The 26,284-nt window shown below is 37.4% G+C and overlaps 1 protein-coding gene across 2 annotated transcripts; it reads left to right on the top strand.

Annotated features, from left to right (window-relative positions):
• Positions 1 to 1,044: 1,044 nt before the first annotated feature.
• Positions 1,045 to 13,335, top strand: LOC107557243 (ferritin, lower subunit-like). Of its 2 annotated transcripts, none has more exons than XM_016240591.1 (5): positions 1,045 to 1,208; positions 5,852 to 5,952; positions 6,270 to 6,416; positions 12,465 to 12,590; positions 12,725 to 13,335. In XM_016240591.1, the coding sequence occupies exons 2-5, from the start codon at positions 5,854 to 5,856 to the stop codon at positions 12,872 to 12,874; spliced, it is 522 nt and encodes a 173-aa protein (XP_016096077.1). In that variant the 5' UTR covers positions 1,045 to 1,208; positions 5,852 to 5,853; the 3' UTR covers positions 12,875 to 13,335. The 2 variants fall into 2 exon arrangements, with proteins under 2 accessions (XP_016096077.1, XP_016096078.1); XM_016240592.1 differs by lacking the exon at positions 1,045 to 1,208 and adding an exon at positions 5,543 to 5,688.
• Positions 13,336 to 26,284: the final 12,949 nt, after the last annotated feature.

Genomic DNA, 26,284 nt, shown 5'->3' with positions numbered 1-26,284 from the left:
ATTTTTGTTGCAGTTTGCTGATTTTTGTAAAATAGCTTCTGTTTTTGCTTTTCAGATAAAAGAGTGGCTTCAGTTTAATATGTTGCAGGCTCGTTTATTGGTAATAAATAATTGATAATAAATCATAAAAAAAGGGCTTGTTTTTGAAGCAGCGGTTCGCAACAGAAATGATGGCAATTCTAACGGCTTTGCAGTGGGTGGAAGACATCAATCCTATAAGTGTAGTAGTTTGCTCAGATTCATATTCGGTATTAAACAGCTTAAATAGTGGGAAATCAGCATCTAGGCAGGATATACTTTATGAAATTTTACAGAATTTATATAGAGTAAACCAAACAGGAGTAAGAGTTTTTATGGATACCTGCCCATGTAGGTGTAGAAGGGAACGAGGAGGTGGATAAACTGGCCAAGTCGGCATTGAGAAAAGAAGAGATTGACAGAGAAATGCCTTTAAGTAAAACAGAAGTAAAAGCTATTATTAAAACAGCAGTTGGAAGTATGTGGCAAGATGTATGGAATAAAGAGTCAAAAGGGAGACACTTATTTAGCATTCAACCGAAAGTGGGGATTGAAAGAAAGGTATATGGAAACAGAAGAGAAGATACTGTTATAACCAGGATCCGTACAGGACACTCTAACCTTAATTATTCATTGTATATAATAGGAAAGCGTGTGTCAGATAACTGCAGTTACTGTGGAATAACAGAAACAGTTGAACATTACATTGTGAGGCATATAATAGACAAAGAAAGAAACTAAGAGATATGGAAAACAATGACATATATTTCAGAATGCACAGAAACATCTAAGGGTTTATGATTTTCTTCTAAAATAGCTGAGAGATACAGAGTTGATTAGAATAATAATAATTATTATATATATTTTTTTTGTTTTTAATTAGTAGTATGTAATACTGTATATTCGTTCATCGAGGCCTCACACTCCATGCCAGTAGGTGGCGGAAATGCACCGTAAGCTGGTTTGCCAACCGCCATTAAACACAAAAGAAGAAGAAGCAGCAGCGGTTGCTTATTTGTCTTGTGAGAGTTGGCAACAGTGCTCCTCAGCTGTAGATGTCGCTGTGTGTAAAGGCAATAGGGGGATATACTGCCGAGGAAACAACAAAAGATTATAAACGGATTTTATAAATCGTTGTATTCTGTTTCCAACTTTCCAGCCGTAATCTGACGCGTATCGTTGCTGAAAAGGTGAGTCTATGATTTGTAGGTCTTGTTAAATTGAATCCGCGAACATATAACGCAACAGCAGAAAGCCTCTGAAAACACGTTCATCCATTTTTCTTTGTTTGTACTTTGCGTTTGATACGATTTTAGTAGAGATGTAACGATTCACTCAACTCACGATTCACGATTATTTTAAACAAAACGAGATTTAAGACAAATTATAAATTAAATGTGTCCTTTTATTATTAAATGCTGCACATTTCTTTGTCAAATTGAAATATAACACTATAATAATATACTAATACAGCACTTGCATATTACTGCTCTTTTGTTGGTTTTGATTGCTTCTATTGTCCTCATTTGTAAATCGCTTTGGATAAAAGCGTCTGCTAAATTACAGCATTTAAATAAAATGTAAATAACAAAACTACATTGACATTTTAAAACAAGCCCCAAATTAAATAAGTAAATAACACAAAATAAATATCTTCATATAAACAAAATAAGGCTTTGTGCTCTTTCCTGAGTCATGATCCAAACAAAGATGCTGCATACATGCAACATGAGCCGTTTTTAAATCTGAATTAGATTGTATAGTTTCTAAATTTGAAGCAAAAACAGAATGGTTTGACTTCAGTTTTGTGAAACTATAAATACAAAATATCTGCATGAAACAGCAAAGCTGAATGAGACGCAGATTCACTTTAAACTAAACAAAGCAGCGCTGCACTTATTAACTTTAATATGCATTATACAGAGGCAAGATGAAAAGAAGAAATACCATCTAAACTTTTCTAAAGACAGTACGTTCCCCTCAGACATGCATTCATACAAACAAACTCCTGCCCCTAATAGAATCGCGATTTGTTTAGCATCTCAACCGATTTGAATCGATACATATTTAAATCGTTAATAGTTAATCGTTACATCCCTAAATTTTAGATAACGATTATTAGACAAGCGTTATTTGTATGTAAGAGTGGTTGTCTTGGGTTTCGGTATCTACAGGAGTGGCGTCAAGCAAATCAATTCAAATATAAATTTGCAGCATTATTTTGGATTTTTGTGTTGTCCCTATTTGTATTGTGTAATCCTCTGTACTGCACGAATGTAAAGTTCAAAGATTTTACACAGACTTTTAGACATTGTGTTGGCCTAAAATAGAATAGGAATAGGAAGTTCGGGAGGGGGAAAAAACATTTTCCTAAACTTAGGGATGGGCGTATCGATCCGAAGTATCGATATATCGATACTGATGCGAGTATCGAAAGTATCGATACTCAAACAATAAATATCGATACTAAGGTGTGTTTTATTTACCAGTGATTTTGTTTATTTAACAAAAAAATAAGGCATTTAATTGGACGAATAACCTATGTTAGTAAATCATTGTGTAGGATAGAACTATGTTCCTGCTCATCTGAACATCTGAGCAAATGTTGCAAGACAGAACCAATCCATCACAGAGAGCGTTCACTCACTTCTAAAAGTGCATTCAAACAGGGCTGCGTTTCCCAAAAGTATCATAAGAAAGCATTAAAGCTTTTGGGGATGTAACGATTCACTCAACTCACGATTCACGATTATTTTAAACAAAACGAGATTTAAGACAAATTATAAATTAAATGTGTCCTTTTATTATTAAATGCTGCACATTTCTTTGTCAAATTGAAATATAACACTATAATAATATACTAATACAGCACTTGCATATTACTGCTCTTTTGTTGGTTTTGATTGCTTCTATTGTCCTCATTTGTAAATCGCTTTGGATAAAAGCGTCTGCTAAATTACAGCATTTAAATAAAATGTAAATAACAAAACTACATTGACATTTTAAAACAAGCCCCAAATTAAATAAGTAAATAACACAAAATAAATATCTTCATATAAACAAAATAAGGCTTTGTGCTCTTTCCTGAGTCATGATCCAAACAAAGATGCTGCATACATGCAACATGAGCCGTTTTTAAATCTGAATTAGATTGTATAGTTTCTAAATTTGAAGCAAAAACAGAATGGTTTGACTTCAGTTTTGTGAAACTATAAATACAAAATATCTGCATGAAACAGCAAAGCTGAATGAGACGCAGATTCACTTTAAACTAAACAAAGCAGCGCTGCACTTATTAACTTTAATATGCATTATACAGAGGCAAGATGAAAAGAAGAAATACCATCTAAACTTTTCTAAAGACAGTACGTTCCCCTCAGACATGCATTCATACAAACAAACTCCTGCCCCTAATAGAATCGCGATTTGTTTAGCATCTCAACCGATTTGAATCGATACATATTTAAATCGTTAATAGTTAATCGTTACATCCCTAAATTTTAGATAACGATTATTAGACAAGCGTTATTTGTATGTAAGAGTGGTTGTCTTGGGTTTCGGTATCTACAGGAGTGGCGTCAAGCAAATCAATTCAAATATAAATTTGCAGCATTATTTTGGATTTTTGTGTTGTCCCTATTTGTATTGTGTAATCCTCTGTACTGCACGAATGTAAAGTTCAAAGATTTTACACAGACTTTTAGACATTGTGTTGGCCTAAAATAGAATAGGAATAGGAAGTTCGGGAGGGGGAAAAAACATTTTCCTAAACTTAGGGATGGGCGTATCGATCCGAAGTATCGATATATCGATACTGATGCGAGTATCGAAAGTATCGATACTCAAACAATAAATATCGATACTAAGGTGTGTTTTATTTACCAGTGATTTTGTTTATTTAACAAAAAAATAAGGCATTTAATTGGACGAATAACCTATGTTAGTAAATCATTGTGTAGGATAGAACTATGTTCCTGCTCATCTGAACATCTGAGCAAATGTTGCAAGACAGAACCAATCCATCACAGAGAGCGTTCACTCACTTCTAAAAGTGCATTCAAACAGGGCTGCGTTTCCCAAAAGTATCATAAGAAAGCATTAAAGCTTTTGGGAACAATGCTTATCAGAGGACAGAAGGAAAAAAAACATATATGTTTGAGCAATTACATTTATTGAAAATGAACGTTGAAAGATAATATTGATCATTTTCTATTCGCTAATGTTAATATAAATCATACACTGTCAAAAAAGGTTGCATTTTATGCATGCAACAGCCTGTCGCTGGCAGTCCCTTATGAAAATGAACCATGGTTTTACTAAAGTGACCGTAGTTCAACTGTAGGATTTATAGATTTGAATCACGTGTAAACAAAAAAACGTATTTGAACCATGTGTAAACAAAAAGATAACCTAATAAGTTACAATTAAGGCGTATTGAAATGTTAAAATGTGTTTTAAACAAAGTTAAGTGGTTATCATTACCCATTTTACTCTTAGTAATTTAATACATTTCATAATTTAAAAGTTTAGTTCAGAAGTATCGTATCGGTATCGACGATACTGCCTTGAAAAAATATCGGTATCGTATCGAAAACTAAATAAGTGGAATCGCCCATCCCTAAAACTTACTTATGGAAGCCCGTTTCCGCCACTGAATAAAAAAATAAAAGAGGTAATTGCGACTTTTTTTTCTCAGAATTGCGTGATACAAACTCGCAATTGCGCGTTAAAAAGTCATAATTGCGTGATATAAACTCGCTATTGCGAGACATAAAGTTGCACAACATTGAATTTTTCACAATTCTGACTTTTTTCTCGCAATTCTGACTATATCTCGCAATTCTGAGAAAAAAAGTCAGAATTGCGAGTTTTTATCTCGCAATTGTGACTATATCTCGCAATTCTGAGAAAAAAAGTCAGAATTGCGAGTTTTTATCTCGCAATTGTGACTATATCTCGCAATTCTGAGAAAAAAAGTCAGAATTGCGAGTTTTTATCTCGCAATTGTGACTATATCTCGCAATTCTGAGAAAAAAAGTCAGAATTGCGAGTTTTTATCTCGCAATTGTGACTATATCTCGCAATTCTGAGAAAAAAAGTCAGAATTCTGACTTTATAACTCGCAATTGCGAGTATATGTCTCACAATTCTGTGAAAAAAAAGTAAATTTTCAGTGGCGGAAATTGGCTTCCATACTTACTGCTATTCTTCCACTTAATATTTTTGACCAACGCAATTTTTTATACAATAAACGAGCAACAATAAAGTCTATGGAAAAAAATATATAATTAAAGCAGAAATGTTTTATATAATAAATTAATCCAATCAAAAACATAATTGGTTTAAATTGGCAGTGCCAAAATGAACAAATGTTTTATTTTAATTGTTGCTGTACAATATATGCAACTATACATGTCATTACAGGCTGAATTCAGTTTACAGCAACATATCTAAAGAAACAAAAACGCATACATTGAAATAAAACATTTGAATTATTATTTTTGAATCAGTATATCCCTGTTTTGAATCATACTTCAAGGAGAGTTACATGTCTTTAGTACTTTCCCCAGGTTTATGTCACATCTGATAAATCTATAACGGGTTGGACAGAATGTAGTGTCATACACTCACTCAGTATCAGCACTGAACAGTGAACACACACTTTACACGGTAGGACAGATAGTTGTGCAATATGCATATACTGACATTTTCTTTTCCTTTTGTTAGTACTTGTAATGTTTGTCTTGAATCCGCCTCTGCTCTACTAACCTAACTTTTTTAAGTTTTCCATTTTGTATTATAGTTCATCTGTTTTGTGTGTTTTCCTCTTCAGAAATGTCTCTAGTCAAGCAGAATCTTCACCCGAATAATGAGGCAAACATCAACAAACTGATCAACCTCAAACTGACGGCCTCATACGTGTATCTCTCCCTGGTCTGCTCACAAACACTGGCACCACTTTTATGAAATGTTGTTTTTAGGTTTTATGTATTTCAATTTGTGTCATTTTGAAATGCACAGAAATACACTTTAACATAAAAATGTCATTTTCAGCAATTACTTCACGCTAAGTGTGCGTTGTGCACGGGTTCTAAAATATTTTTTAGAAAATATAAATTATTGCTAAGTGTTTAGAATTTAATATTCTATATGCAGTGATGAAATAATGTTGATTAGGCTATATATTAATAGTTGACCCCTGCATGTCTGTTTAGACAGTAGCACTAATACAGTCTCTCTTTGTCTCCTAGGGAATGTATTTTGATAGAGATGATGTGGCTCTGCCCAACTTCTCAAAGTTGTTCCTGGAGCGTTCACTGAAGGAGAGGGATCAGGCGGAGCACCTGCTGCAGTATCAAAACACAAGAGGAGGACGAATCGTTCTCCAGACCATTGCGGTGAGTGAGTTTTAAAGGATTAGTTCACTTAAAAATGGAGATTGTCATCATTTACTCACCCTCATGCCGTTCCATACCAGTAAGACTTTTGTGGAACGCAAAAGGAAATGTTCAGTAGAAAAGTCACGTTGCTCTTTTTCATACAGTAGCTAGGGATTGTGATGCTTTAAAAAAAAAAAAAAAGCAAAAAAAACCGCCCTGAAGTATTGTAAAAAATGACTGGGGCAATGAAGTCTGCTAAAGGTATATGTAGCTTCGAGATGTTTTTAAAAGTACACTGCTTACTGAAACCCTTTATTTCCACATTTTAGCATGCTGTTCTCATTACAGAAGTAATGTACTTTTAAAAGAATATACTTAATTGCTATAATATTGTTAACACGTCAAAATTGTTGTACTTGTTGACAAGATTATTTAATATAAAGAATTACATGTATTTTAAATGTTTGAAGAAACAAAGTGTACTCTAAGTTTACTTAAATGGTATTTTATTACATTATTGATTTATTTTTTGCAAGTACAGTAAAAAAAAAAAATTAAGTAGGCCTGTCGCGATAATTAAATAACTGTCTAATCGCGATTATTTGATCTAACCATTATTGTGCTTTTTATACGAGACAAGGGGGATCATACACCAAAAGAAACAGAAGAGTTTGCTTTTCATGCACTGTATAGCCTATACAGGGCTCCAGACTCATTCTTCCCACTGGTCGCTCTTTTGCAACTAACTTTTTCAGCTGGTTGCACGAGCACATGATTTGGTCACAATATTTTTTTATTTTTTTGTGTTTGCTCTACAACATGGGATTATTCAATGCATGCTGATGAACTTTTATCATAGTTTATAGTTATATGGAAACGAAAGTGGTTAACATTCAACCCGTTCTTTATCATCAGTAGTATTATTTGTGATTTAAATTTTGTGAATGGGAGTTTCTTTCTCTTTTGCTGTGTTAAGGGCTTTGGAATGCTCGAATTCGCAATCTTGTTGTCACTGTTTTGCTTGCATACATCTACACACCTTTCATTTTTTTAAGACTAAAACAAAAGATGGATTCATTGTTATTCTTAATTAAAAAGCACAACAACAATAAATCAGTAAGAACGAATAAGATGAGGCATGGCACACACCACATGCTGTATTATATACCGACTAATAAATTACAGAACGTTTAGCAAACACTGAGGAATCAAATAAATAAATAAAAGAGAGCCTCCATAGCATAATGTGAGGTAAACCGCAAAGATAAGTTTTTCAAAAAAGAAAACAAAAAGAAAAGTAAAGCTAACGGTGACAGTAGACTGCGATATATCGTAATGCGATATATCACGGTAATGAATATGCACGATATTGTTATCGTGGTCACTTATAAATACCGTGAATAATTATATATTAAAAATTATTCCGAATTTTGAATGCATTTTAAGAATACTTTTCCCATCAACTGGTCAAAATGCACAACACAGCTGTATGCTGTGTGAAAGACGCATGCGCACTCTGCACTCTGATGTAAACAAGCGCGGACGAGAAGCGCATGGCAGAACATGTGAGAGTCGCTCTGGATGAAAGCGCACTTTCACTCTGACAGCAGATAGCGCTAAACTGCAGAAATAATACTACTAATAATAATTTATTTAAATGCAGCCATTACCCCAGAAACCCTGTAAACAAAGCAGCTGCACTACTTTCTGTTTCTGAATCGTGTTTAAATGATATAAACAGCCATTCAGATTTGTGTATTTACTATGATGTTCATCACAGCGCCAAATACTTAAATATTTAGACTTAATAGGCTATTTATTTTCAAACTTTTTTTACATTTTAACCTGGACTACAACATGACCTAGATATTGTTTGAAAGTGCTTTGATTCTTTGTTCGGTCACACTTTACATTAGGGCTTCATTAGTTAACATTAGTTAATTCATTAGTTAACAAAAACTGCCAATGAAAAATTCTTCTAAACATTCATTAATCTTAGGTATTCCAATATTTAATAGCACGTTAAAATCGAAAGTTGCAACGGTGTTATTTAATGAGCTAACATGAACTAAGACTTGTATTTGTTAAACAAAGATTAATAACTTCTGTAGCAAATGTAGCTATTGCTCATTGTGAATGTTAATGCATTAACTAATGCCGAGTTCACACTGCACGATTTTCAAACTCGTCGGATCGCCGTTGTTTTCACACTGCGTGACTATCTGGGGTAGCATTCAGTTGCTGCTGTGTTCAAATTGCACGATGGATCGGCGACAGGGGGTTTCACACTGCATGACTTCACAATAGGAAGAATCGCCGACAGCTCTGTCTGGTCCGCAAACTACGTTTCACAACAAAACACATGCGAGAAGTGATAAGGAAATAACGCGAGAACCCGCGTGTGTCAGACCGGAGTTCTCGCGAGCAAGACTGTAATTATTTTAAATATATATATATACAGTGGGGAAAAAAAGTATTTAGTCAGCCACCAATTGTGCAAGTTCTCCCACTTAAAAAGATGAGAGAGGCCTGTAATTTTCATCATAGGTATACCTCAACTATGAGAGGCAAAATGAGAAAAAAAAATCCAGAAAATCACATTGTAGGATTTTTAAAGAATTTATTTGCAAATTATGGTGGAAAATAAGTATTTGGTCAATAACAAAATTTCATCTCAATACTTTGTTATATACCCTTTGTTGGCAATGACAGAGGTCAAACGTTTTCTGTAAGTCTTCACAAGGTTTTCACACACGGTTGCTGGTATTTTGGCCCATTCCTCCATCCAGATCTCCTCTAGAGCAGTAATGTTGTGGGGCTGTCACTGGGCAACACGGATTTTCAACTCCCGCCAAAGATTTTCTATGGGGTTGAGATCGGGAGACTGGCTAGGCCACTCCAGGACCTTGAAATGCTTCTTACGAAGCCACTCCTTCGTTGCCCGGGCGGTGTGTTTGGGATCATTGTCATGCTGAAAGACCCAGCCACGTTTCATCTTCAATGCCCTTGCTGATGGAAGGAGGTTTTCACTCAAAATCTCACGATACATGGCCCCATTCATTCTTTCGTTTACACAGATCAGTCGTCCTGGTCCCTTTGCAGAAAAACAGCCCCAAAGCATGATGTTTCCACCCCCATGCTTCACAGTAGGTATGGTGCATATGACATTCTCCCAATTCTCTTCTGGATCATCCAAATGCTCTCTAGCAAACTTCAGATGGGCCTGGACATGTACTGGCTTAAGCAGGGGGACATGTCTGGCACTGCAGGATTTGAGTCCCTGGCGGCGCAGTGTGTTACTGATGGTAGCCTTTGTTACTTTGGTCCTAGCTCTCTGCAGGTCATTCACTAGGTCCCTCCGTGTGGTTCTGGGATTTTTGCTCACATTTCTTGTGATCATTTTGACCCCACGGGGTGGGATCTTGCGTGGAGCCCCAGATCGAGGGAGATTATCAGTGGTCTTGTGTGTCTTCCATTTTCTAATAATTGCTCCCACCGTTGATTTCTTCACACCAAGCTGCTTACCTAGTCTTCCCAGCCTGGTGCAGGTCTACAATTTTGTTTCTGGTGTCCTTTGACAGCTCTTTGGTCTTGGCCATGGTGGAGTTTGGAGTGTGACTGTTTGAGGTTGTGGACAGGTGTCTTTTATACTGATAACGAGTTCAAACAGATGTCATTAATACAGGTAACCAGTGGAGGACAGAGGAGCCTCTTAAAGAAGAAGTTACAAGTCTGTGAGAGCCAGAAATCTTGCTTGTTTGTAGGTGACCAAATACTTATTTTACCGAGGAATTTACCATTTAATTCTTTAAAAATCCTACAATGTGATTTTCTGGATTTTTTTTTCTCATTTTGTCTCTCATAGTTGAGGTATACCTATGATGAAAATTACAGGCCTCTCTCATCTTTTTAAGTGGGAGAACTTGCACAATTGGTGGCTGACTAAATACTTTTTTGCCCCACTGTATATATAGCCCGCAAATTGTCTGTGAGCTGATTTCCGGCTACAAGGAGAAAGAGGAAAAACAGATTATGCAGGAGGGCGATGCAGGGAACAGGAATTGGGTGTTCTGCAAAGAGAGTTGGAGGTAAATAATTTTGCAGTAACTGTTATGCTGATGTTGTGGCTGGTCAAGCAAATGTTTGTGCTTATTTCTGTATGATATAATTGTTCATATATCTATTAAAATACTGATATTCTGGTCTATAACTCCTCCCCAAACTTCCCTCTGCCCTGTATCTTGGTCTCTCATTGGCTGTAGGTCATCGCCGATGTGTTTTTCAGTCAGAACTCATTGCACACAGCGTGATTGTGAATCGCCGACAGCTCCAGATATTTAGCATGCCAAATATTTCACGGGCGTCGGCGACGTGTCTGCGATTCCCTCAGATCGCGTCTTTGATAATTCACACTGCGTGATTGTCACTCGCGTGAACGAGCACCGATTTGCCTCCGATTTCGGGCATTTGTCGGCGATTTCGCAAAACCTGTCGGCGAGTGAAAAATGGGGCTAATATCGTGCAGTGTGAACTCGGCATAAGGTTAACTAATGAGGTCTTATTGTAAAGTGATACCTATTGGTCTTTATAGTTCTTTTGCACTTTAATCTGTGTAAAACTTTTAACTTTATACATTTTTCTGTATTGCTTTATTGCATTTAAATGTTCAGTTATTTTTGTTATTAGAAAAGTTATTAAACCTGTTATACTGTATTATGAGAGCACTTTTTTTTAAACAAAATTTTAATACCGTATACCGTGAGAAAAGCATTAGCAATTAATCGCAACATGCAAATGTGATACCGGCATATCCCTAGGTGACAGTGCTTGCATGTTTTTTTCCCCCACAAGAATACCAGCACGTTCACCTTCTCTGGTTTAAGAAGCAGTCTTTTACTTGACTTTCGCTTGAAAACCATCCATCGTTTCCTCAATATGCGCATCATTTTTGCTGCGCGCACCTTCGCGCCCGTGCTGACGCGGCGAGTAGGTATACTCTCTAAGCATTGTTTCGTTATGCTTCCAGTTTCGTTTGCCGTTTGATGTTTCTCATATACAACAGAAATTGCAGCGCTTATGAGTTCACCAATGCGGTGGTCGTGCCAGTGCGACCGCACACAAAATGTAGTCGCACAGGCAGAAAAAATGGTCACAGTCTGAAGCCCAGCTATATCATCTGAAGCCATTCCATATCTTAATGTGAGGGACAGAATTGAGGTTTACAGAAACTCATCTTCCCTCTGCTGCAGCTGTCAGTCATTCTCCGCTCATTCAAACAGCACGTCACGTTCAGTTATGACAGCCAGCATAAAACGCTCTCTCCAAGATGATATATTCCCATTATAGTACTTTAAGTTTAAGGAAGGAAGGAATTATCACAAACAGAAAGATTATTCGAAGCCTTTCTTTTTCTCATGATTTCTCTCTTATATTCATGAATGTATTTTGTAACAGAATAAACATGTTTAAATTGTATAATGTGCACCAAAGATTTTTTTCCAAGATATTGTTTTTGCTGCTAAATCATACAGTCAGCTAGTTTAATTTCATAGCTTATACATTTTTATCCAAATTGAGTTTTTCTCTGTAATGATGAAGTGAGTATTTAGTGGTTTGCGTTTAACAAAGGGTTTAAAAAAAAGAGTGACCATTAGTTCCACAAGCACAGTATTGATATTCTGTAGTGGTGTAGAAAATAAATAAATAAATAAATAGCGCTGGTGTTGGATCGGTATTGGCCGATTCTTAGAATTTGGAATACTCTATGTAATCTTACACTGCAAAATAATAACTCAAAAAGATTAAAAGATAACATCATAATTATTTCCTGAAGCCTTAAATTAATAAATTATATAATGAAAGCCATAAAACAGACAGTTAATCGCAATAACCGTGACCATTTTTAGATGATTAATCGTCAGCCAAATTTAATAATCGTGACGGCCCTATTTTAAATTGCATTTTCAGTACAGTTAAGCACACTTATTTTTCACAAGGATGGTGTCATTGCCATCAAATTTAGAAGCTTATAAAAATCTATTTTTATCTCTCTCTATCACTTATCAGAAGCCCAGTCGTGATGATTGGAAAGGAGGTATGGATGCGGTCACTTTTTCTCTGGACCATCAAAAGTCTCTTAACCGATCCCTGCTGGAGGTCCATAAAGCAGCTGGAGAAAACGCGGACCCTCATGTGAGTAGCATAAGGGAAACAACAACTGACAACCCTTGTATCTTCTTTCTCATTTGTTTTATGTGTTATCAAGTATAATTGCATATTATTTTTCAATAACAGTGTAAATTGCTTTCCCTATCACTCTGTTCCAGCTGTGTGATTTCCTAGAGAGCAACTTCTTTACTGACAGTCATGACACCATTAAGACGCTGGGAGACTACGCTGGCAGCCTGAGTGGCCTCATCTCTTCTGACCCGCATGGCAAAATGGGAGAGTACCTGTTTGATAAGCACACTCTCTGATCTGAGTTTTGTTGCCAACATTCCGTTAAACAATATGTGCATTGGTGAAGGAGTTTAAGGATTTTTGCACAACCATTTCATTTCTTTGTTTTCACCTTTCAATAGAGACATTTTGGTAAGAACCACCACAATTTGAAGTGTTTTAATCCATACAAAAGCGGGACTATACTGTGAAATGTGCAAATCCAAACATGGTACCCTTGTGTTGAAGCCTCAACTACCCCATGTCTGTTTACAGAATTGTATAGGTGCTAGGGTAAAGCTATATCTTTTCAAAGACCAGCCTATAGGCTCCTGTAGGTTCTTCAGGAGAGTTGTAGTACAGTGCACTAGTGAAAAGGAGTGTTTATATGAATGTATTGTACTCCAAAACTTCCGTTGCTGTGAATTGTTATACCTCAAACTGGGAATTGTTATAACTCAAACATGGTGCTTAATGTCAATATAGCAATACAAATAAATCAAGCATTCCAAAAAGAAGTCTTGTACCTTTAATGTAGCCTCTTTACAGTATTATTTTTTTATAAAGCATGCAGTTCACTTGTCAAGTAACATTTCTATAATCAAATTGAGCAAATCATTGACGGATCAGAGTAACATGACACATTGGAACTTGCTTTCCTGCTCATAAACCTGTTGCGAAATGCTGTCCCTTGTCAAAATGGGGAGTGTTTGTGAAGGGATTTAGTCATTTAAATCCAGAGGCAAATTATTTATATTTTCTCATATGGTTGTGAACAGTTTCTTTGACGTATTAATTCAGTTAAGCTGGTATTGGTTTTATGAAAACGTGATTTACAGTAATTATTATTATTTTTACTTAGAATACATTACACTCAATTATCTGACCAGATAAACCTGCTCTTTAAAGTGCTGACTGCAAGTGAAAAAAGCTCTTCTTGACATTCTTGACACTGCACACGTCCTCCTTACACATGGACACGGCTGAACACACCAATTGTTTTAACTGACGCTAAAGGCAGTTATGAATTAGGCAGCTGTAACGTGTCAGCCACAGAGATAAGGACTTTGACACTGCTGACTCATTATGTGTGTTGTTTGGATATGAAAAAGTATCCAGTGTTGTTCTTGTGCTTGAATGTTTTCTGTGTGGTTTGTTTTCAAAACCGCTGAACTGCACTGAATGCCTTGCAAACAATTTATTTCTATGACTAATAGATACATAGCTCTAACTGAAAAAAAGTGAATTTGTAAAATATCTGTCTTATATAAAATTCATGGTACTGTTTAACCAGATAAAAGAAGAAAGGGATTTGAAATGCAATTGTTTTGTCATAGCACAGTAGATATAAAGCAAAGTGGAAAATACAACTTATTTAGGATCTTTACCTAGTAAATCCTGACATGAAATAATGGTACTAAAATGTTTTTTTTTTGTTTTTTTGAGAACAAAACCAACAACTGCATGTTTTTTTTTTGTGAAGTATTTTTACTTGCATTTGTAATGCACCAGGCTTTTATAGTCCATATAGTAAGATACAGTGAGAATATGGAGCTATATGTCCAAATGACATCCAATTCAAAATTAAGTGGCATTGTATTGCTTACAGTATAGCAGAATGGAAAAATAACAACAATAATAATTCAATATTTGTACCAGCCACATGTTCAACTCTAGTGACTTTTATTCTGCACCACCAAAACGTCACCAAATGTTTAGTTTTGTATTTTTTATGATGTTGTACTGATTGTGGTTAAGATGCTCAAAATATCTATATGTGACCCTGGAGCACAAAACCAGTCTTAAGTCGCTTGGGTATATTTTTAGCAATAGTCAAAAAAACATTGTATGGGTCAAAATTATAAATTTTTCTCAATCATGCTCCATGAAGATATTTTGTAAATTTCCTACCGTAAATATATCAAAACTGAATTTTTGATTAGTAATATGCATTGCTAAGAACTTAATTTGCTCAACTTTAAAGGCGATTTTCTCAGTATTTTGATTTTTTTGCACCCTCGACATTTAAAATATGCACAAATTTAAAATATGCATTTCAAATCTTAAAAGTATATATATAAAAAACTGTACTTGCAATTAATATAATATTAATGAAATGAAAGGCCACTTACAAAGTCTTTACATACTTTTCTGTCTTTACATTTTTTTTAAAAAGTGCCCTTTGTATCGTTGAATTAAAAGTTTTTCTTTAAAGTACATTTAAACATTTTTTTATAAGAATATTTTGTAATAATTTTGACGTGACTAACATTTGACTAACACATAAAGCTAAATGTAGTGATTTATGATAACTGTAATGTGTTATTCAATATTGCGTTTAAAGTTAATATATTTTAAATGAACTAAATTAGAAATGATTAGAAAAAATATTTAAATACATGACATAAGTTTCAATAGAAATGACATTTAAGTATACCATAATTTACCATAAATGCTTGTCAGTACATTTAAAAGACAACATAATTATGAAATTATATAAAAAAGCTATTTAAACTATAAATAATTTCATTTAATTGCAAGTAACATGCAATTAAGTGTCCAAAAACCTTACATTCTTTTGCATGTATATTTTTAAAGTATATTATTTTTTTTTTTTTGTGCCCTTTTTTTTATTTTTTTTTTTTTTTTTTCCCCCCCCCCCCCCCCCCCAAGGGTATGGTCAACATAATTTCTCTTTGTAAGTGGCATTTTTATTCACTTGATCTACATCCAGCAACAGCTTGTCAAATGTTGCAACAATTTTCCAAGTTATTCCATGCTGAAAGCTGGTGCAAATCAGTCAATCCAAACATATTTGATTTTTAATATACAGCTAATGTATGTTAAATGGAAGTTTGGGCCACTGAAACTTCCTTGTGGGTCGGGCTATACAGAGTGATGTTAATGGACATGTAAGACACATAAGAATAATTTCACTTCTTTAACTACATATATTAAAGGGATACCTAGAAGGTGGTACTCTACATAGACCTGATACACTGATTGGTCAATTGCAACACTGGAAGAAGGCTTAAAAGAGAGTGACAGGATTTCCACTGTCTCCCTGTGAGACAAAAAGACAAATGATAGATTTTATAACCTAAAACTGACTCTTCACATTTAAGACCAGAAACATACCTTATGCAAGTACACAAGCACTAATATTCCGGCTACACCAGCTGGATTTCACAAAATGTGTTAAATAGCAATTAGTAATGCAATGTAAATATGTGCTGCATTCTTTGAGTTTCCACAAGGGGCACTATAGTCAATTTATAGTGGACATTATTATAAAATGCAAGTCTGTTTGTTTACTGCTAATATCTGGCTTAATGACACAGACAATTAAAGGTTAACTCTGAGTAGTGAGATTTGTTAGAACAGCAAGACCATGTGCTTGCACATTTATTTGCAGAACTTCTTTCACCACACACAACATTTCAAAACATGTCAATGTTATGTCTTTAATGCCTTAGTGCTTTACCAAAGTGCAATATGATGATGAGAAAAGTGATCCTCCAGATTTAAATCTAGCTACAATGTATTTATAGTGTTGTCTAGCACATATATCAGCGTCATGGTGACTCGGGCGCATACCTGAGTGTTCAAGGCAATTAAGAGATTTAAATATTGATCAATTCTGTTCTAAGTGCGAGTAAGTGACTCTCAAAGTATTAAGGAAAATATGGTTGGATGTCGCAGGTGAAAAGTCTGATGCTCAACAATACAGTAAAAACAAAAATGTTGTAAAATATTATCATTTAAAACAACTGGTTACACTTTAAGGTGTCCTCGTCACAGTGTAATTATACATTTAAGTACTGAGTAATATTAATGAACTACATGTACTTACTATGTGGTTAGGGTTAGGATTTGGTTTAGGGTGGATGTAATTATGCATAATTTATTGTTATTACAATAGTAAGTACATGTAACGTGTAACAAGGACACCTTAAAATAAAGTGTTACGAAAACATTGCGTTACAAATCAGACAATATTGTGTCTAATATATACCACAATATTAACTTCTTATTATTTAATTATTGTAAATAAATATCACGTTTGCAACTGGTCAGTGTTCAAAAAATGCTGGGAAATCTCTTCAAGTAGCCCCACAAGAGTGATTACTGATAAACTGTCTGAAAAAAAGAAAGTCACGTTTTAGAGAAGAAAAAAATCACCTACTGACTTTCAAAGCTGCTATATAATAACGACTTTCTACTTCGAGGACCTTGATAGAAATGTAGTGGAGTGAAAAGTACAATATTTGTCTTTCAAATGTAGTGAAGTTAAAGTCATAAGTTCCCAGAAAAAATAATACTCAAGTAAAGTACAGATACTCAAGAAAAATGTACTTAAGTACAATACTCAAGTACATGTACTTAGTTACTGTCTGCCTCTGGGCGAGACAGAGTCAAGATCAAGACCAAACCAAATTCATCTGAAATATTCACATTTACTGCCTGAGAAATGTCCTATATTTAATCCTTAAATGCAATTATGGTAGAATAAGATTACAATATAGAGCTGTTACCAATCAAATTAAATCACTAATAAACAAAATGTGTCTTGGCACTGCAGAGGTGGCATTATTGTTGCATCTGAATTGATATAACTGCATAAATATTGTTGATATTAATGATTTAAAAATAAAATTTTGAATATAGAAATATGATGGAAAAATAAAACGAAACTTTTAAATGTGAAACTAAAACCACAAGTAGGTAGGTGGCAGCAAATCGGTTAGTGAGTCAAGGAATAATCTATTCAACCGATTCGTTCAAAGCAGCTGATACATTCAGTAATGAAATTCTGCTGTGTTGCTTAGAAATTCTGCTATGGATTTCTTTGGAACTATATTTGTTGCCAAAATAGCAAAAACTTGTGTCCAAGATGTAATTCACTAACATTTGTATAAAATCAATATCACATTTGCAATCATGCTCATATCTGTGAAAACAGCTCTCTTGCTCTTGTGATATTCCCCATCTCCTATTAAAGGAACACTCCACTATTTTTGAAAATAGGCTCATTTTCCAACTCCCCTAGAGTTAAACAGTTGAGTTTTACCGTTTTCGAATCCATTCAGCCGATCTCCGGGTCTGGCGGTAGCACTTTTAGCTTAGCATAACATCATTGTATGTTCATTGAATCTGATTAGACCATTAGCATCTCGCTCAAAAATGACCAAAGATTTTCTATATTTTTCCTATTTAAAACTTGACTCTTCTGTAGTTACATTGTGTAATAATACCCACATTCAGGTATTCTAATAAATCTGCGGTTACAGCTAATGAATAGTTCGCTGAATCTTCAAAGGCAGGATTCACACAGCATTAAATTATGGGTGTAGAATGAGGTGATAGGTCATAAAGGCGACATGTTAAGTATACATGAGGAAGTAGTCCTGGCCAGCGGGTACTGAGGCCCACACAGCGCTCCAGTACCACCTCAAGCTCATTGGGTATCCCTACGCCATAATCATATATTTCCTGCAACACACACACACAAACACATGCTTATCATTTTGAGATAATAAATTTGACAACACTAGTTTAGGGACCAGTTCTCACTATTAACTAGTTACTTATTACATGCCTATTACTCGTATGTTGGCTGTTTATTAGTACTTATAAAGATCATATGAATGCCTTACTAACTATTAATAAGCAGTAATTAGGAGAAGCAAAAGTCGTAGTTAATAGTTAGTTTGCTTGAACCATGATTTTCATTCTTCCTGGAATGCAATTGGAAATGTTTATAATATCTAAGCTGCCCTTTTGCATTCAGTAAAAGCATAAAAGACCAAGGGCTGTTGAGCTCCAAAAATGATAAAAACAACAATAACATTACTGAAATGCTCGGAACTATTGTTATGGCACTTTTGGTGTTTCTTCCTTTTTTATATCATTTTTGGACTAGTCACTGTATACTTTTACTGTAAGGAAAAGAGCAGCTTTTTGCACTTAATTGTACTGAATGTGCACTTCAAATATTTTAAGCATATTTTAAAAAGCTGTACTTTCAAATATCATATTAATGAAATAGAAGTCCACTTAAGCGTATATTTAAAGAGAATACACTTTTATGACTGTTTCGTAACACACTTAAGTATACTTTCAAATAGTGCACTTTGTAATTGTCACGTTATGCTGCTGCGGGAAGAACGTAGGAGACACGGAGTAGAATTCACAGTCTTTAATGACGAAAACACGGGATAATCCACAATAGGAGCTGGGCAAACACATGTAGAAACAAGTAGACCTGACAGAGACAGACTGCACAGACTGGGACTTAAATACAAGGGATGACTGGGGAAACACAGGTGCATGGAATGACTAATCAAACTAAACGAGGAGAGGAACATGACAAAATAAGGTTCCATAAGGTGCGTCCTCGCACCGTAGAACAACAGAGGGGGGTGAATGGGTGGGAACTAAGGAGGAGGCTCAGGAGGAGGACGGATGTCTGGGAGGGGGCCGGCAGACAGAGTCCAGGGAGGAGCCAATGGAGGGAGGAGCCAGGGAGGAGACAGGAGGGGCTTGGAGCAGGAGGAGCCCAGCTGGACCCAGGCAACAGCCATAATGTCGACCCACAGTGGAGCCGACGGACGGAGGAGCCATGGAGGAGGAATGGCCGCCAACTCCAGGGGGCCGACCAATGGCGGCGAAGCAGGTGGTGGAGGAGCCTGAGGCGGAGAGCCAACGAGCCAGGGGGATGCCGAGGATCCGGAGGGTCAGGGTGGAGCCGAGGGCTCTGGCGACCGCGACGGAGATCCGGAGCGGAGCGGAGCGACTAAGGACCGCGGCAGAGCCAGAGCAGAGTCCTGAGGTGATGGCGGGTCGACACCCGACCAAGGCGGAGCCTGAGGGACGAGGGAGCCCGGTGGAGCTGGTGGATCGACGGGTGATGGTGGAGGCGAGGGAGCTAGGAGCCAAGGTGGAGCAGCTGGGTCTACGGGCCGAGGCGGAGTCCGGGCCTCGGAGGCTGGAGGCGTAGGTGAGGGATTCTCCAGCCATGGTGACACTGGAGGATGGCAGACCCACGGAGCTCGCACCGTAATGATGGGGGCTGAGGGCGAGCAGAGGGGCTGCCAGAAGACAGCGGGTGGAAGGGCGGGCATTTGTGAGCGTCCGGGCATTCAGGGCTAAACTCTGGATAGGGAGCCCCCTCTAGGCTGATCATGGGAACAGGATGGCACTCTGGAGGAGCAGGCACTGGAGGGCGCATTCGAGGAGCGGGCACTGGAGGGCACTCTGGACTGGATTCGGGGACTGGAGCCCTCTCCTCTTCAGTTTGGCACATTCGCCACGCCATACTCAGCTCACCCCCAGCCGCGGTGCAGGTGGCGGAGCTCCTCTACGCGCTCACACCATCCTCGGCTTTCTCCCTCGTGGCGGGCATTGTCGCCGGCTCTCGCTCCTGTTCTGACGGGTTGAGCTCCACGTCCGGGGCAATCCTCCGCTCAGTGTCCTTCTCCAGTCTCCTTCTCCAATCCTTCGCTCGGCTTTGCGCTGGCTCGTGGATCGCGGCGGGAATTGGCTCTCCGTCATCGGTGTGCTCGGGCTGATGCTCCGAACCGCGGGGAGATGGTGGGCTGGGCACTGGGTCTGGAGTGGATCTGACAAGATCATCCATGGGGCAGGTGGTGGATGGCGATCCGTTTCTCGCCAGAGTCCACTCCACGAAGACGACGAAATCCTCTTGAGGACCATCCTCAGATGACAGTGCTCTGCTCGCAGTGTTCAAGTTCTTGTCATAGAATGAGCAGAGCACGTCTTCCGGGTAGCTGGTGGTGCTAGCTAACTAGCTGATTAAGAATCTACCATGTAAACAGAGATTTTTGATTACCTTAATCCGGCTAAAGTCATAATCAAAGTAAACAGAAATTGAATTAAGACATGTGAAGTATTCCTATTTTAGTCGCATTACTGAAGTGCAGAATAGACATGTAAACACCTTAACCACACTATTACCGTCATGTAGGGCTTTTCGCCGCATTTTGTGACAGGATACACACACGGCAGTGGTCAACCGTTTGATGGCAAATAAAAGAGCTTCAACACCACCGTCGTCTGTATGCACGTAAAAAGAATTAACTGCACTTGAAGCTTTCATAAAATTAAAAATGAAACACCCAAAACTGTACATGGCATCATCACGAAGATGAACTATATGTTTATACGTGAAATTCCAGAGGGGACATTGGATGGCGTCACGTGGGGACGTAATGACGTGTGCCATTAATCAAACTATGTACTATAACATGTAAAATGGGAACACGAAAGGAATATTCTAAAAACTCATGTAAACACCATAATCATAATATTGGCTTATTTAGAATAAGGTAAATAAAGGAAACACACAGAGGTTACTGCTTTTGGTCAGGTCTTCAGTCTCGTTACGCTGCTGCGGGAAGAACGTAGGAGACACGGAGTAATACGTGAAATTCCAGAGGGGACATTGGATGGCGTCACGTGGGGACGTAATGACGTGTGCCATTAATCAAACTATGTACTATAACATGTAAAATGGGAACACGAAAGGAATATTCTAAAAACTCATGTAAACACCATAATCATAATATTGGCTTATTTAGAATAAGGTAAATAATTAGATTACTGATGTCCATGTAAACGAAGTCACTGAGAGAAAAAAGAGAAAACAAACGGAGGGGAAACACACAGAGGTTACTGCTTTTGGTCAGGTCTTCAGTCTCGTTACGCTGAATTCTACTCCGTAACGTAGGAGACACGGAGTAGAATTCACAGTCTTTAATGACAAAAACATGGGATAATCCACAATAGGAGCTGGGCAAACACTTGTAGAAACAAGTAGACCTGACAGAAACAGACTGAGACTTAAACACAGGGGATGATTGGGGAAACACAGGTGCATGGGATGACTAATCAAACTAGCCAGAAGACAGCGGGTGGAAGGGCGGGCATTTGTGAGCGTCCGGGCATTCAGGGCTAAACTCTGGATAGGGAGCCCCCTCTAGGCTGATCATGGGAACAGGATGGCACTCTGGAGGAGCAGGCACTGGAGGGCGCATTCGAGGAGCGGGCACTGGAGGGCACTCTGGACTGGATTCGGGGACTGGAGCCCTCTCCTCTTCAGTTTGGCACATTCGCCACGCCATACTCAGCTCACCCCCAGCCGCGGTGCAGGTGGCGGAGCTCCTCTACGCGCTCACACCATCCTCGGCTTTCTCCCTCGTGGCGGGCATTGTCGCCGGCTCTCGCTCCTGTTCTGACGGGTTGAGCTCCACGTCCGGGGCAATCCTCCGCTCAGTGTCCTTCTCCAGTCTCCTTCTCCAATCCTTCGCTCGGCTTTGCGCTGGCTCGTGGATCGCGGCGGGAATTGGCTCTCCGTCATCGGTGTGCTCGGGCTGATGCTCCGAACCGCGGGGAGATGGTGGGCTGGGCACTGGGTCTGGAGTGGATCTGACAAGATCATCCATGGGGCAGGTGGTGGATGGCGATCCGTTTCTCGCCAGAGTCCACTCCACGAAGACGACGAAATCCTCTTGAGGACCATCCTCAGATGACAGTGCTCTGCTCGCAGTGTTCAAGTTCTTGTCATAGAATGAGCAGAGCACGTCTTCCGGGTAGCTGGTGGTGCTAGCTAACTAGCTGATTAAGAATCTACCATGTAAACAGAGATTTTTGATTACCTTAATCCGGCTAAAGTCATAATCAAAGTAAACAGAAATTGAATTAAGACATGTGAAGTATTCCTATTTTAGTCGCATTACTGAAGTGCAGAATAGACATGTAAACACCTTAACCACACTATTACCGTCATGTAGGGCTTTTCGCCGCATTTTGTGACAGGATACACACACGGCAGTGGTCAACCGTTTGATGGCAAATAAAAGAGCTTCAACACCACCGTCGTCTGTATGCACGTAAAAAGAATTAACTGCACTTGAAGCTTTCATAAAATTAAAAATGAAACACCCAAAACTGTACATGGCATCATCACGAAGATGAACTATATGTTTATACGTGAAATTCCAGAGGGGACATTGGATGGCGTCACGTGGGGACGTAATGACGTGTGCCATTAATCAAACTATGTACTATAACATGTAAAATGGGAACACGAAAGGAATATTCTAAAAACTCATGTAAACACCATAATCATAATATTGGCTTATTTAGAATAAGGTAAATAATTAGATTACTGATGTCCATGTAAACGAAGTCACTGAGAGAAAAAAGAGAAAACAAACGGAGGGGAAACACACAGAGGTTACTGCTTTTGGTCAGGTCTTCAGTCTCGTTACGCTGAATTCTACTCCGTAACGTAGGAGACACGGAGTAGAATTCACAGTCTTTAATGACAAAAACATGGGATAATCCACAATAGGAGCTGGGCAAACACTCGTAGAAACAAGTAGACCTGACAGAGACAGACTGCACAGACTGAGACTTAAATACAGGGGATGATTGGGGAAACACAGGTGCATGGGATGACTAATCAAACTAAACGAGGAGAGGAACATGACCAAATAAGGAAAAACAGGAACAGAAACAGGGGCAAAACACAACATATAACAGTCCAGAATCCTGACAGTAATAGTGTCAAATTAAAGGATTTACTTTAAGATAAATTTTAAATTATGTTTTAATGACCTTATGTCATGCTTTAACAAAGTATGTTTATTTTTATGTTTTGACTAACATACATAACTACATGTAAAGTACTTGATCATTTTAACTGGAGTATGTTATTTGATACTGCATTTAAATTTACAATTACAAAGTTTTAACTGAAATTACATTAAAGTATGTTTTAGTTTCCCATAAATGCTTCTCAGTACACTTTAATCATATTTCAAAGACAATAGAGGAAACTATGAAATTACACATAAAGAAGTCCTACTTAAGTGGGTCAAAAAAAAAATCAGCTAACTGCATTTAATATAAATTTAAACTATAATACATTTTCATTTAATTGCAATTAACATGCAGTTAAGTGTCCAAAAACATTCTTAATAAGTACTCTTAAAAGTATTATAAAGTGTACTTCATTTTGAAACCAAGTAAGTGTGAGTAAACAACAGAATATTAATTTTAGGGTGAACTATGCTCTCAAGGCATTCCTAAAAAGTCCTGTCCCCACTGTGTGGTATGTTGTGGCATTTATCTCTGGTTCCCCATGAGCACATTCTGAACCTCTGGTATGTCTTACAACTGTTCTACTTGTGGCTTTTTCCATCTGAGGGGGTAAACACACCCAAAACTCAAGGATTCTTATAACTTCCCCTTCAGCTCCTACAGAATAAAGGACAACATGATCATAAAAATGCCTCGGTAAATACTGTTGCAATAAAGAGCTGCAAAACTGAAAAGAATGCCAAATTGAATACACCTATATACACATATAAAGCTATTTTATTGCAAAGCTCATGTGACCTTATTTTATATTACCTGTGATGTTGGATCTGCTTTTCATTTGTTCACCTCTGCGCTGTAGAGCTCCCATCAGAGAAATCCTTGCTCTCCCAACATGGGTCATAAATTGTACCCGTCCAAGCATCTGGTGCAGTTCAACAGTGATGGACCCACCCTGAACCCTGAGCTTCTCCAGGTCGAACTCAGAGAGGGCATAATGTGACGTGAAGCCATGTAGTAGAGAGGGTTTCAAAGTCAAGGAAGTCATAGGTGCAAAACGTTGCAACCCCTTGGTGATCTCCTGTGCCTTGTCCCATGAGTCTCAGTCCCAGCGGTGTAAAGGTGGCTCCTGTGAGATGGATCTCCAAAAGAGATTCTCCTCCACGCAGATGTGTGATAATGGGGCCCCCTGCAGTGGGCTGGACTGACTCTTGTTCCAGCCCTGTCCAGATGTACTGGAGGAGTATGATCTGTTTATAGTTTCTATAGGGCTGTATGCTAACTCTTTGAGCTGAGCTAAAATAATGTAGGAAAAATATGATTAGTGGTGGAAAGAGCACTAAGAAATTGTACTTAAGTAAAAGTATTGCTACTTAAGGAATAATTTACTTGAGTTTAAGTAAAAGTACTGAAAAATAATATGACTCAAGTAAGAGTAAAAAAGTAGTTTGCTGAAAAACTACTCAAGTTACTGAGTTACAAAGTACTTTAGTATTATTTTTCTATTTTTACCCAAAATTAGACGATTTGAGCATTATGGAGCAGGGTTAACCCTAACCCTAACACTCAAGTACTTTAATGTCTGTTTCACAAGTGAGACCCAGGATACCCTTATATGTACAAATGCATCAGATATCACTACAGCTGAATAACATGCAGATTGAGACGCTTTGACTGATGAAATGTGGAAGACAATAAACACAATTGCAATGCAACTCTAATTGACATAGCTTGTATCACAGTATAGAATTGTATAAAAAAATATATTTTCTGTCTCACTGTGATACGAAGCAACATGGAAGCTAGCTGTTTCAAACACAACTGATGTTATATAGTGATTTTGGAGCAAAACATGATATTAGTCATGTTTGACACTATGTTAAGCAAACATACTACCTATCCCTGTTGCCAGGACCAACTGTTTTAAAACTAATTTTGAAAAGTACATTCACATATAAGATTATGTGGTTGTTTTTAAGAAGGGCAAAAGCAAAGAAGGGTAAGTGAGGGTTTAAAAGAAAAGAAAGGGTTTAAAACCATGTGAATTGAAATGTGTCAGTAAAAAATAATGTGGGGTATGGGTAAGGTTGGGCATCATTTGAATTTTTATGATTCCGATTCTTGTCAATTCCTAATTTCGATTCCAATAAGGTAAAATATATATATATATATATATATATATATATATATATATATATATATATATAAAGAATAAAAAATCTTAGATATCATTCACATTTATTCTAACTCTTATTGCAAATTATTTCCTTGTTAGCTGAATACTATGAATGAAAATCAACAGACTAAAGAACACTTACACAAGGATGTGTGTCCAGCAGAGGAAACAGCCAGTGAGTCTTCTTGACTTGAATGGTTAAAAATCACATTGAAAGTGTAGTTTGTAATAATTACAAAGGTGGACTCATAACAAAACAAAGGTGGAGCATTTTATTTAACATTTTAACCCATACCTAGGCTTGGGAATCCAAAATCTATTCCAATTCTGGAATAGGATGCTTTTAAGGTCAGGAATCATCTAGTTGTTATAAAATTAAAATTCATATTCCTCTTATCGATTCCTTTGTGCACATTTTAATATGACTTTAAACCATTCAAGCACAAGAAGACTCATGCTCTGTTTTCCGTACAGCAAACATAGGGGCATAGCATAGCCATCATTTCAGAAATGAGGGGGACAGAAATGTAAAAAAAAAAAACTTTTGACTTTTGTCTAATTGACAAGCTTTTTTTTTTTTGCTTATGTCTTTTAATTGGCCAAGAAATCAAATACACTGCTGGACGATAACCAATCATTTGTATTCTAT

The sequence above is a fragment of the Sinocyclocheilus grahami genome, unplaced genomic scaffold (assembly GCF_001515645.1).
Source record: "Sinocyclocheilus grahami isolate Dianchi unplaced genomic scaffold, SAMN03320097.WGS_v1.1 scaffold594.1, whole genome shotgun sequence".
NCBI classification, from domain to species: domain Eukaryota; kingdom Metazoa; phylum Chordata; class Actinopteri; order Cypriniformes; family Cyprinidae; genus Sinocyclocheilus; species Sinocyclocheilus grahami.
Note: the sequence above shows the minus strand (reverse complement) of the source record. Positions and strands in the feature narration are given on the sequence as shown.

Bases quoted from the DNA above. Each gene is read 5' to 3' on its own strand.
- LOC107557243 (XM_016240591.1), top strand. From the start codon at position 5,854: ATGTCTCTAGTCAAGCAGAATCTTCACCCGAATAATGAGGCAAACATC. The intron at 5,953-6,269 runs GTCTGCTCACAA...TTTGTCTCCTAG, and splicing joins CATACGTGTATCTCTCCCTG to GGAATGTATTTTGATAGAGA. The intron at 12,591-12,724 runs GTGAGTAGCATA...ACTCTGTTCCAG, and splicing joins GAGAAAACGCGGACCCTCAT to CTGTGTGATTTCCTAGAGAG.